Source organism: Oryza glaberrima, chromosome 12, assembly GCF_000147395.1.
Source record: "Oryza glaberrima chromosome 12, OglaRS2, whole genome shotgun sequence".
Taxonomy (NCBI): domain Eukaryota; kingdom Viridiplantae; phylum Streptophyta; class Magnoliopsida; order Poales; family Poaceae; genus Oryza; species Oryza glaberrima.
This window is the reverse complement of record NC_068337.1, coordinates 14,661,475-14,675,639: the sequence shown is the minus strand read 5'-3', so window position 1 is coordinate 14,675,639 and position 14,165 is coordinate 14,661,475. Positions and strand designations below refer to the sequence as shown.

The 14,165-nt window shown below is 40.2% G+C and overlaps 1 protein-coding gene across 1 annotated transcript; it reads left to right on the top strand.

Moving 5' to 3' along the window:
- The first annotated feature begins 7,280 nt into the window (after window positions 1-7,280).
- Window positions 7,281-12,473, top strand: LOC127756457 (spermidine hydroxycinnamoyltransferase 2). Its single transcript, XM_052281787.1, has 2 exons — window positions 7,281-7,721; window positions 11,574-12,473. Exons 1-2 carry the CDS (start codon window positions 7,281-7,283, stop codon window positions 12,471-12,473), a joined length of 1,341 nt encoding a protein of 446 aa, XP_052137747.1.
- The last annotated feature ends 1,692 nt before the right edge of the window (window positions 12,474-14,165 follow it).

Sequence of the window (14,165 nt, the reverse complement as noted above, 5' to 3'; positions counted from 1 at the left end):
AAATCATCACAAAAAGAGAGGAGGGAGGGCACCGCAGCATGCCGCCTCCCGCTGCTGCTGCCGCTGGGCCGCCCCTCCCTGGATCTTACGGAGGTGAGGGCGCAGACGCAGTTGCTGCCTCCGCCGGCCAGCCACCGGCCGAGCAGCGAGAGAGAGTCTAGAGGGGAGCGCGCAGCTGCCAGGCCGCCACCGCATCCCCTTCCCCTCCGCCGTCGCATGCTGCCTCCCGCTGATGGCGCCGCTGGGCCGCCCCTCCCCGAATCTGGCGGAGGGGAGGGTCACAGCCGCCGCCACACGCATGCATGAGAGAGGAGCCGCCGCACGCCGCACCTCCAGCTTCTGCTGCATGCCGCCGAGAGAAAGAGGGGAGAGAGTGGGTGTTCGAGAGAGAGGGAAGAGATCGAGAGGGTTCGACTGTGAGAGCGGAGAGAACGACTGGTTGACCTTATCTCCTCGTCCTCGACGCGTCGTGTTGGGGCCTGCCGGCTCAGCTCATCCTAGCCCGGCTCAATTTGTAGGTGCCGGTTTTTTTAAAAAATTGGCACCTGTTACTTATTATAGGTTCTAGTTTTCAATATTAAAGGTTCTGGTTTCTTTTAAAAAAAACAACACAAACTTATTATTTGTGCCAGTTTTTAATGTTAAAGGTTCCTATTTGTTTTAGAAAACCGACACAAAATAGAATAGGAGTTAGTGTTTATTTAGAACTGACACCTATAATTACTTAAAGGTGCCTGCTTTTTGCGATCTCAACCCGCGGATGTAGGAAAAGGCCTATAGGTACCGGTTTTAGCAATACCGACACCTATTTGATGTTTTGTAGTAGTGACAGTTGCCTGTAAGTTACCCCTGCTTGATCCATCCCTTATGTCGCCATATTTATGTTACCCCTCCTCGATCCATCTCTTATGCCGCCATATTTTTTTTACAGATCTATCATTTCTGGACCTTACGATTGCGTCAAGATTCGTGCTAGTGTGAGCTGACATTTTTTTTTTTTTTTTTTGAAAAAACAAGTGCGTGCACAGCAAGGGAATTGAACCAATGACCTGCAATCACCTAAACAAGGCAGTTCAACAACTCAGCAATCCAGCTGCTATGATTTGCTTGGCAAAATATTCTAGTGATAATATATATACGGATATAACTACTATTTGTAACTGCATTATAACTATCATGAAAATACAGTACTATAACTATAACTATAGTGTAACTCCGATGTAACTATTTTAACTGTAATATAATGTGATATTTATTTCTTACTATGACTCCGTTATGAAACTTTTTCAGCCCATGTAGAGTTTGTCTAGTCAAATGTGTGTGTTGGATCCTAATCTAAAAAGGATTGAAAAATCCATGTGATGTGTACTCTAAAATCTATCGAAAGATATCTAGCTAGTCCCTAGCTATTAATGCTTGTTAATCAACATGCTTCGGCCCCCAATTGCCTTAAAAAAAGACCAGCGAGACACTAAAAATTAAAAATACCACGTAGATTACGTAGATTGATTCGGATTGAGCGTCCCATATATACATATATGCTGAGAAATCCTGGATTTTTCACATTTTGGTCCTTTTGAAAAACTTATTTCGCAAATAGACTCCTGAAAAAACTTATCCCAGAAATGGTCCTTTTTGGGCGCCAGAGTGGCTGGCGCCGTCATCCAACGGGACGGCGCCAGCCTCTCTGGTGCCGTCCTCCTGCCACCGTGGCGCACGCGAACCGACCTGGCAGCAGGAGGGCGCCAGCATGGCTGGCGCCGCCGCCTCCATTCCTGTTTCTCTGTATGGAGTTGCAACGGTGTCATTTTTATTTTATTTTTTTGGATGTTTTTTCACACTCAGGATCACGATACAACTAACCACAAAAAAAATTTAAACTCGAACTACCACTTAGCTAAGTCTAAAAATAGCTAGCATACCACTTAGTCTACTTTGCACCTTCACTAAAATTAGACCATAACTCCTTTAGTAAAACCCTTTGATCAGCATGTTAAACATAATGCACTCTACCACTATATGAAATTACTTAATCTAATTTAAAATATAACCACATGAAATGACATATATAAGTTAAACAGTACATAGAGATATAATATTTTTATTTTTATTTTATTTTTTTGATATTTATTTCACACTTTGGAGAACATAGGAACCAACCGTATAGAAAATAAACTCAAAGGGACAAAATATATGACTTCTAGAATTTTCCAAAACTCTACCGAAACGGACAAAATATGTCATCTATTAAAATAGGCGTAACTTTCTCATACGGACTCGGAATCAGTCAAATAATATATGCACGGACATTTACGGAAAAAGTTACATCCGATTCTCCCCGGCCTTGCTAGGTTTGGCGATATTAAAACCTCCAAATTCTGCTTGCAAGGTTTTGTTTTCGAGGAGAGAAGTTTTTCGGTAGAGCTTTGGACAATTCCACATGCCACATATTTCGTCCGTTTGAGTTTATTTTTTATATGGTTGGTTCCTGTGAGTTCCTAAGTGTGAAAAAAATATCAAAAAATAAAATAAAAATAAAAAAGTTGCACATCTCTCTCCTCTGCACTAGTTCGGAGAGAGAGGAGAGGAGAGAAAAAATTCTACAGGTCACATATTACGTCCATTTGAGTTCAATTTTTCTATGGTTGGTTCTTGTGTGTCCCTAAGCGTGAAAAAAATATCAAACTAATAAAACAAAAATAAAAAATTTCGGGGGGGGGGGGGGCGCCAGCCACTCTGGCGCTCCTCCTAGCCACCTCAGCATCGCCCCGCCACATCGGTAGGGGGACGGCGCCAGAGAGGCTGGCGCCGTCCTGTTGGACGACGGCGCCAGCCACTCTGGCGCCCCAAAAAGGACCATTTTTGGGATAAGTTTTTCTAGGGGTCTATTTGTGAAATAAGTTTTTTAAAGGACCAAAATGTGAAAAATCCAGCCGAGAAATCAGACGCCCTCACATCCACACACCACTACTGGATAATGTACTATATAGCTAGCTTCGTCTCTCTCCCATCTCTTTATTTTAAATAATTGTTCTTCTAAACTACTTATCCGATCTACGATCCAATTATAGCAATCTATTCGTCGCAATTAAATCTTCGCAGCAAGATAACACATAATTATATTCCAATGAAAAAAAATGCATGTTTCAATCTGTTAAAACTTATTGTTTTATCGTGATAGCCACACCACCGTGTTTCACAAGATTCACGGAACTATCTTCCCTTGTTCTCTCTCATGCCTATTTCTCTACTCCATGCATGGATGTATTTAGAAAGCTTTCAAATAATTTTTCTCCCAAACAATTTATCCAATCCACTATCTGATCATATCATCATATCATTCACTGGTGGAGAAGTAGTTTTTACTTCCGGTTCGTAACCCCCCTTTAGTCCCGGTTTTCCAACCAGGACTACAAATCCGGGACTAAAGCTCGCTATCTTTAGTCTCGGGTGAAATAACCAGGAGTAAAAATCTATCTTTAGTCCCGGTTGGTAATACCAACCGGGACTAAAGATAGAGCCAGGCTAATCCCCGGCTTCTCCTTTATTCTATTCTTTTCTTCATTGTTTTTAATATATTGATTTCACTCCATCCCCATCACCAAAATCCCAAATCAATTATCACCTCCAAATCCTCAAATCGATCATCTCCAAATACATCACAAAATCTTAAAAAAAATTGCATCACAACTTCTACAAAATTCATCACAAATACATCACATATTCATATCACACACAAATCAAATACATCTCAGATCCGGATCACAAATTCTCTAAAAAAAACCAAAACAAAACAAGCCGCCATCTTCCGCCTGCCACCTAGCCGCAGCGCGAGGCCAGTGCCGCCTTCCGCCGGCCAACGCCGCGCGCCGGCCGCCGCGCGAGGCCGGTGCCGCACCTGTAGATCAAGGATGAGTGGGGGGGAGGGGGAGGAGGAGCCTCGTGCGGCGCCGCCGCCTGCAGATCGGGGAGGAGGGGGGAGGGGGAGGAGAAGGAGAGGAGGGGGAGGAGGAGAGGATCCTCCGTGTGTAAGATAGCGAGGAGAACAGGATATCAGAGGAGAGGAGAAGAAGAGATAGAACCGGGAGGGAGGAGGGGAGGAGGAGATATGTATCTCGATGCCGCACGCCTCGATCTCTCTGCGCCTTGATCTCTCCGCGCATGCCGATCTTTTTTCCCGGTTGGTAACGCTAACCGGGACTAAAGATATTAGAGGGGTTTGACATCACCTACCTTTTTTAACCGGGACTCAACTGGGACTAAAGATTAAAAAGTAGCTCTAACCTTTTCAACCGAGACTAAAGATAATCTTTAGTCCCGGTTTTTATTGCAACCGGGACTATTGTGGAATTTGGTCGACCGACCAAATATGATTTCTCCACCAGTGATTGTATTTGTTATAATTAAATCTTTACAACACAATATCGCACTATTATATTCTGATGAAAGAAAAATATATGTTTCAAAACGTTAAAAATAATTGTTTGATATGTGATGGTAACATGTTTCAATGCATGTTCTCACCATGTTTCACAGGAAATTTAAATGTCCCGTTACTGACTTTTTTTTTTCACCGTATATAATTTAATATTTCACTAGTTAGTCAACTGAAATATTTATTTGATCGCCTGATTTTTTTTTAAATCAGTGGCCGGATCTGTAGATCCTTCCATAGATTACACCTCCCATTCCAGGCAAGAAACACGTTTAGCCTAGTCACATCACATGGTTTTCTATGGTAAAATAGAAAGGACATTTCCTTTTCTTTTTGATCTTGCGCCATGCAAAACATGGAATATATTCTACATATATACTCTGATATACATCAGTTAATATGTATGTTATCACATACCCATATTTAATATTTATCTCAGGAAACATCCCTCATAATGGTTTATTAACTTCTCCCAGATGTCAACGGTGTGAGATGCGGCCCACGGTAAGATTAGTGGTTTCTATTACAGCGTGTACGTACTATATATACTAGCCGTCAACCCGTGCGTTGCACGGGCTACTATTATCAATATTAAAATTTAATCATATGTCCAATACATTATTACTTACTTAATTCAAATACTTTCTTGAGTTTTGGACATAGAACAATGTTGTTCTATCTATAGTCCAAAATAAAAAAAAAAGAAGAACAAACTCATATTGAATCCAACATAACATTTCCTCCGCTACGCTAATTACTTTATATTTTCATAATATAACAATACTAAAATTAAGAATTAATATACCCATATCGGAGTCCCGATTTTGCATTTTTCATAATTTAATTTCTAAATTTAGAATCATTAAGTATTTCATAATTTAATTTCTAAATTTATATTCGCTATGGACTTGTAGGGTTTTCATTATTTAATCGATATCAAGCTGTATTTGGTTTGGAATCTTGATATAATTAAGTTTTTTCATGATTTAATAATTGTACATATCATATTTAGTAAGTATTGAAATATTCTATGTTTCAAATCTTGGTCATAGCTTTTTAATGATTTGATGATTCTAGAGTTATTAGTTATTTGTATCGTTAACCATTGGATGTTTGTTCTCGTGTTAAACTGTCAATTTGGTTTGAACTTTGGAATCGTGCTGTTAGACAAAAATTGAAAGCTAAAGAGACTACAAATTGGCAATGGCATGTTTATTTTAAAAACAGATTCTCAACTTGATCTTTGCTGGTAGTAAGATCCAGCTAAACCAATGTAACATATTATTAGTAAACTCAATTTTAATTTGCGAATAATATTTTTTTATGTCAATTGATGTGATTATGTTCATAATAAAATAGTTGTTCATCGATCTACTACCGAAACACTCATTGATCTATTGAGCAAAATATTCCAACATGATTTAGAAATAGGGAAATAGTTTAAATAGATCATGTAAAAATCACAACTTCGAGAATACCTGCTTAAATTGCAGATATAGTGACCACTGATAAATTTTCTTTCATGCAAGCGATCTTTTAGATTTTAGTATGAACATGTCGACACAGATCAATGTATGTTGTCTTCTTCAAAATTATAATTAAACATCACAATTCGTTAAAGAACTATAAGATTAGTTTTCTATATCTATCGATCTGATAACCTAAATACTTATCTATATATGGGTGATTGATGAGCTACATAACTCATTATACTGCAATCAAAATCAGAAAAGGTGAGAAGCCAATAATATATTAGATAGGTCACAGCAAATTTCTTGAACAGAACAATTGAAAATAGTTGAATAGAACATTCAGGCTAAAAGAAATACCTATGAAAAAGCAAGGATTGGTTGCGGAGGAAGAGTTTTCTGTCGTTCATGACGGAGCCGGCCACGTGTGATATGATGTACGCACATCTCTCTTCCTTCTCCACGTAGTGAGTAGTACCTGCTCAACGTCTGGTTAACGTGGAAGCTCTGTCAGAGTACCAATTAGTATAGGTATAGATAGATATATGCAGTATGCTATCACACGTACCACCACAAGAAAATGTGCCCTCAAATATGTACACAAAAAAACTGTGAATGTATTTTAGATGTACATCACAATGACACATGCATGTGTTAACACAAAAGACATCAACTAAAAACGGTATATGCATATATGGAGAGAAAAAAAAAGACATATTCAATGCCAACACAGTTCACACTAGCTACTACGTACTAGCATAATGCTTTGTTTTTTTCCATTACTCCATTATTTTGTAAAACAAATATTGACCTGACGTTTTCTTTGGTGGTACACATATATTACGTGTTGCACATTTAAAAACATTTTATATATGATGTTTAATTGTCGTCCAATTGGGAGAGTACTGAGTACGTGTACTTCGGTGCCATACCAGAGAGATCATTCTGTCGATACAGCGTGTGCAACTAAAAATTTGCATCTGTCCCATGGTGTTTATATTTTTACTAAGATATAGATTTTACGTGTTTTGTGTGAAAATTTTATATACAAAATTCGTTTTAAAATATCAAATAAATTAATTTTTGAAATTTATAATAACTATAACTCAATTTATCATGTGCTAATGATTTTTTTGTTGTGCATTCCCTAACTTCATCTTCATTAGAAAATAAAAACCACCTGAAGCTCTTCGCACGAATGTCGATACATTCCCAAGCGTGTATAAATTCAACCCTTCCATGCGTATTTGTGTTCAAGAACGGAGAGACAAAACCAGCTGCATTATAGCACACCCCAGTCGTGTCTACGTACACAAATTGTTGTCGCACACGTAATTATCATCCATCGATCCATCCATACAAACGTACGTAGAATCATGAAGCTTGATTCGTTCATGGCACGCCGGGGAAACCCCGAGCTGGTTGTGCCGGCGAGGGCGACGCCTCGCGAGACCAAGCTGCTCTCCGACCTCGACGACCACTGGGACCTGTGCTACCTGCAGCCAAGCCTCGAGTTCTTCCACGTGGTCGACGGTGATCGTCGGCCGGCGAGGCCAGGGGACGGCACCAAGGCAGCCCTAGCGGAGGCCCTCGCGTACTGCTACCCGATCGCCGGCCGCCTGCAGGAGCTGCCCACGGGCCACATGCTCGCCGTGGAGTGCACCGGCGAAGGGGTGGTCTTTGTGGAGGCAGAGGCAGACGTGGCGTTGGAGGACTTTGGCAAGCCGCTGATGCCGACGTTCCATGGTGCCGAGGGGTTCCTGTGCGATGTTGGAGACACCAGAGTCATCGTTGGGAGACCACTGTTTTACATGCAGGTAAATCCAGCATGCATGCACGGATTGACCATTACTCATATATATATGTGCTTAATTGATCAAAATGTTTATTCATCCAAACACCTTTGAGTCCTTGAGTTACATATGCTTTGAAACACCACTTGACTATTTCATCCATTAAGAACGGTTTTGCACAAAATATGACCCCATATTTTCTTGCAAAAATTGCAAAAACCACCCCCATATGTTTACATTTCTTTCTATGAGATAATTAGTTGCAAATACCCTTCCTAATTCACATTTGTTTAATTTTTCTCAACGTTTTGCCATCATTCACGTGTCTTTCTTTCACTTCCACATGTACTTTTACATGACTTAGCGTATCTGTTGATGAATAAGGACCCAAGCACATCTTTTAAAAGAGAAATGATCACATTGAGCTCATCTTTCTCATTTTGAAATCTATCAAAGAAACCAGCTACTGCCAAACTCTATAAGGCAAACGCAATAGCTAGCTTATGTTCGGTGACTCTGATGTTGAAAGCGAAAACTCTGGATCACCGTCACCCATGAGGTGTTGACTCGCTGGCCGCCGTGATTGGGGATGCCTCAATTGTGTCAACGGGTATGGCCGACAATCCGACATGAGTGTTTACCATGGCTCCTCATTTATTAGTATTCATATAGCGCATGTGTGGTTTATGGCCATGAAAATGGCGGAGTAACGGCAATTAGGGGGAATCTCAGACCAAGGGGAATTAAAAGAGGGTATTAATTTGCAATGAATGCTCATATATTGGGGAATTTTGAACTTATAGTAACATCTGGGGTGGTTTTTGCTTTTTTTTTTCCGATTTTCTTATTTAGGCCCCATCGGTTGGCTTTTTTTCTCAAAAGCCAAAACGGCTTATTAGGGAATAAAACTAAATTTGTAGGTAAAACTTATATATATGTGTTCTTTGTAACTTAAAAGCCAATGCTAAAAAAAACTACGTTGAAAATATCTTAAAATCAATCTTAAAATTAAGTTTGAAAATTCAAAATTTGGTTTATTCTTTGGCTTATTGGGCCATCCGATGGGAGCCTTAGTTTTAGGCACTTTTCTCCCTTTGTAAATGTTATATTTATTCTCTTATATACTTCTACTATCCCTTCTTCCAAGTAGCTAGGTAATCGATTGTTTTTATCCTAATTCGTTTATATAATGTGTATTATAAACAATTGAGAGTATGTTTTAAAATTAACTAGTGCAAATTATGTAATTTATAATGTCAAAATGAATTTTTAGAAAAATTGGCCATCACCATAAATATAACTAGCGGTGAATAAAATAGAGCAATTTTGAGGTCCTCAATAGTGTCATTTGGCTGTAATAAATATTTGCAATAAGTTCATCAGCGGTCCCTCAACTTTGTGTTTTTTATCACATCCTTAAACTCCATTACCAGAAATCTTCACCCATAAACTATAGAAAATCGTACAATTTTAGTCCCATAGCAGCATGATCTCGGGTTCGCTGTGGTGAGATCGTAGTCAACAAAATAAAAAAATTAAAAAATAATAAGGCCCACATGTAAATGACAAAAAAAAAAAAAGTGAAGACCGCTCATATAAGTTCACTGGCAGCCCTGTCGACGGCTTTCTCGTGGCCGCCGCCGGCATCGTTTTCTGCTGCTGCTACCGGCCGCCTCGAGCGTCTCGCGACGGGATGATCGGCCCCGGGCAGCTGCCATGCAGCGTTGCGTCGTCGTCTCCCCTCTATTTTAAGCTCACCGGCTACTGGTCTAGTAGTAGTAGTAGAGCCAAGAACCGAAGCTATTTTAACTATTCATACCATTGTTTGTACCAGCTGAAACCTGGAATCAGCATACTGCTTGGAAGTCCATACAGAGAAAATTACATGTGTATCCCTCAAATTTCACCTAATCCCCTTTATACTCCTGAGATTTGCTCATTCCTTTCTATACCCCTAAATTTTAAATTTCAGTTTGAATCTCTTCCATACCCCTTCCGTCAATTGACTGTTAGTTGACCATTAAATTCCTTTCACAATATCCATTTTGCCCTTTGAAATCAAGAAAATATAAGTTTATGAAGTATATTGATGGATGCTATAAATTTATTTTATGCGACTATTATATTTATAAGTTTATTTTGTGAGATATTGTTTAGCAAAAATAATATTTTAGTTTCGCCCCCATGAAGGCAAAAATAAAATAATTTTATCTATAACAAAATTTATTTTTAGATATAAAAAAATATCTTTACCCTGTAAAATTATATATATAAGAAATATATTTAAGTGTTAAATAAATAATTTTTAATAACCAATTAATAAATTTTATTTTTATGTCATATCTAAAATAAATATTATTTATGAATTTGTTATGCAAGATATTATTAATGATAATTTACTTTTCATGTGAGATAAAAATTATTTTTGTTAAATAATATCTCACAAAGTTGCATGCAATAAACTTACAGAGTCCATCAATGTACTTCATAAATTTATATATTTTTATACCAAAGGGCAAAATGGATTTTATAATAGAAATTTAACGGTCAACTAGCGGAAGGGGTATAGTGGGGAATGAGCAAATATTAGGGGCATAGAAAGGATTGGCGAACTTTTAGCGATACAGGGAATTTTTCTCCATATAACCTTGCGGCGATCCGATCGATCGTGTTTTGCTGCTTCCATGGCCGACGAGGGGTCATGACGAGCCGAGCTGGTCGAGCCGTTGCCCTTGCCATTGCACGCGCCCAAACTTCTGTCACCGGGCTGGCGTCTAGGGTCCAAGAACAAGCCCAAGCCGCCGGTGGTTGCGACGCGGGAGAGCAAGGCGGCGATGTGGCCTGTCGTGCTGGAGCTTGCTGGCTACAAGGTGGCCGCATTCGCACGGTACCGACGCGTCAGCGTGTCTGTGGCTATGTGCTGTGCGGCTGCGGCACTGTCGCTGTCGCCACGCTCCGGCTCCCGATCTCGCCGGCGACTGCGGTAAAGCTGCACGGGCGGTTCGAGGAGTCGTGTCTGTCTGGGACGGTGCTGCCGTCCGTAGCCGGAGGGGAACCGCAGCACCGCCGTTCTCGGTGAGTCTAGCTAGGGCAGGAGGGCAGGTGATCGGCAGCACGCTCGCCAGGGAGATGATGACTGCGGACAGGTTGGTGGTCGTTGCCGGCACATACGTTCTGAAGAGAAGAGAAGAAAAAAGAGATACGGGTCCCACATTTTTTTATTTACATGTGGGCCTCATATTGTATTTTTATTTTTTATTTTGCTGACTAGGATACCACGTCAGCTAAACAAAAGATCTATTTTGCCATGGGACTGAAATTGTACGGTTTTGTATAGTTTAGGAGTGGAGATTTCTGGTACTGAGGATTTGGGATGTCATACAAACTCGGCGTAAATAGGGACGGCTGGTGAACTTATTCCTATATGTTTTCTCTATCATAAAATTTAGTATCTCTTGGTACGTGATCGAGCCATCAAACTAAACCAATTATTATTGTACTATGGTACATATCAGTATCTGCTCTAGTGTCATAAAACTTCTCTTAAGAGTAAATATATCTACTGTCCAGTGCGAGTGACTCTACCCATGCTCCAGTGTTTACTGTGGTGAGAGAAGAACACAGTTGCTATATTGGAACTTATGAATTGTCATAGGAACGGCCAGTTATAAAAATTGTCATAGGAACGACCATGTTTAGATCTTTATATATATTTTGAGAGATCCGATGTTTAATTACAGACAACATTTGCTATCTGTTGTTGCAAAAGCAGAGTTGCAGCTTTATAACTGAAAATCGTTTCAGCATGCATTATTTACAGTCACAAACTTGCTATATATGTATGGTTTTTCATTAATATTTGTTTTTGTTTGACAGATCACTTATCTCAAATGTGGAGGATTTGTCCTTGGAACTTACATTTGTCATTGCATAGCTGATGCCTTCGGCACAATTCAATTCTTGAAAGCTATAGTTGATATAGCACGTGGTGAGGCAAAACCAACCACGTTGCCAGCTTGGGAAAGGGAGCTCTTTGTCGGAACAAGTCTACAACCCCACATCAAAGAACAACAAGAGAAATTATTTGATGAACTGGAAAGCACCACCTGTGATGACATTACGGTGACAATACCCACTGAAAACATGGTTTCTGAAAACTATATTCTCTCTCAAATAGATATGGCTGCACTAAGGCGTCATGTTCCATTAAATCTCACAAAAACAGTCACGAGCTTTGAGCTACTAACCGCAGTTACATGGCGTTCCCGTACCATGGCACTTGGCTACAAGCCTTGCCATATTGTACGCTTGATGATTGTTGTGAATGCACGTGGGAGATTGAAGAAGCTTCCTTTGGGATACTATGGCAATGGGCTTTTGTGCTCTGTCATTGAGACAACAGTCAATGACTTATGCACAAACCCGTTAGGACACACAATTGAACTTGTCCGCAAGGCTAAAGACGAGACGAAGACAGAAGAAAATATGCAATTGAGAGTATATTTATTGCCATTATGGCGTGAGAAACCATACATAAAAGTACAGAGAATATTTGAAGCATGTGACATAAAATTGATTGGGCAGGACACTTTAGATATTGGATGGGCTAAGAGGATTGGAGGTGGTATACCGACTGTTAGTCTGCCAAATTTGTCAAGCTACCAATTCATGTGCAAGAATGAAAAAGGTAAGAAGTCAACCGTCATCTCCATGTTGTTACCACAACCTGCTATGGATAGATTCAAAAAGGAGATGGCTGCGTGGTTAATTGAATAACTAAGAGGATAAATAAGTATATCTGCTTCACGTAGAGTAAAACCACATCATCTTTTATATGGCCGGTTCCTGAATAAGACGTAGTTGCATCGGTGTTGGTTTTGTTATTCAGATGGGCTTGGGTGCAGTTGGCATATAATTAGTTAGGTCTTTTCCATTTAGTGATCAATGTGTTATATTTATCATTATGTACTTTATTTTGTGCAGGATCCATTATCGACATCATATAACACTACTACTATACCCATTATTCCAGGCGGTTGGATAGATTATCCCGTGCGGCCACCCGGCCCGCCTGCAGCTCCTCGTCTGGGAAAATCTTTATTTTCGCGTGCGGGCGGGCCGACCGCACGGGAGAATCGATTATCCCAGGCGGTTTGGTTATACGGACCGCACGGGATATTCTATTATCCCGTGCGGTGCAATAAGGCCAACCGCACGGGATAATCTATTATCCCGTGCGGTCAAATTAAGTGGCCTGCACGGGATAATAGGTTACCCCCACGGCTAGCACGTGCTAGCAGTCTGGGATAACCTATTATCCCGTGTGGTCGGTATAATTTGACCTCAAGGGACAATAGATGGAAAATTAGCCGAAACATTAAATTAAGTATAGTGTTTATTACAAGTATCCCCCGCGACAAATACATCCATTTAGTCCATAGCATGTTGCCTCTCCCACTCTCTTAGATTCTTGAATTTGGGGTCCGTAGCAAGTTCGCTATGAGGATCATGGAACTCTCCTAGATGATTGCAAATGTCGCGACGAATGAACCGGCACAACTACGCGCACAAGTTGATAAGTGTTTTCTGATCGAACCGGCTTGCGCTATAAGGGATACTCGGGAGCTATGGAAATTAAAAACCCATGATTTGTGTTACAGTCAAGTTTAATGAACTATTTGCAATATCTAAGGAGAGTCTAATGATTTACATCTGTAAACTCAGTTCTGTATCTCCCATTGAACCTGAGCATCTCGCCCAAGTAATAACCGCATAAGTTTGTCAAGCTAGGTTGCTTATAACACTGCATACACAAGTGAACACATCAGAAGTAAGAAGTGACAATCGTGATGTACGTACCGAATAAATGCTGACATACCGGCCAGCGTCCCCTTATGTAGAGTTTCTTTCTACTGGGATTATTTATGTACCCGCCACGTTTCTTATAACGGCCGTGTGCTCTACAAAAATAAATTAATTAATTATGATAAATCTACTTTAATGATCTTTACGGAAAGTTGGAATCTTTACAGCAATTGTTTCGAACTTACAAGTTCAGCAAGCATAGGAACTCCATGTACATGTCCTTGTCATAGTCCGCCGGATCAAGAACTACGACGGTTTGGTCCGTTGGATAGACGAGGAATAGTATGTAGTGCTCGCTGCGAACACGGATTATGAAATTACATAAGACATATTTTCATGCACTGGTATTAATATGTGAACGGAAAGATGTGGAAGTTGCTTACCCAAAGTGGTAGGGGACCATGATGACTCGTTTTTTACAGTGTGCGAGAAATCAGGTGGCCAAGTAATCTCGGCCATCATTCTCTTATGCAGACGCTCGATGTAATCTTTTTTCTCTTGAGGTGTCTTATTCTTGAGTACCGCACTATCCTCCGATATCCGCATAGTGTGGGCCATCTCACAAACCATCGTTGGATTTACGTAACCAATTGAGGCCCCCGT

What these genes read in the sequence shown, in the direction of transcription:
- LOC127756457 (XM_052281787.1), top strand. Translation starts at nt 7,281, where the DNA reads ATGAAGCTTGATTCGTTCATGGCACGCCGGGGAAACCCCGAGCTGGTT. An exon ending in GACCACTGTTTTACATGCAG is followed by an intron (nt 7,722 to 11,573) that starts GTAAATCCAGCA and finishes TTTGTTTGACAG; the next exon opens with ATCACTTATCTCAAATGTGG.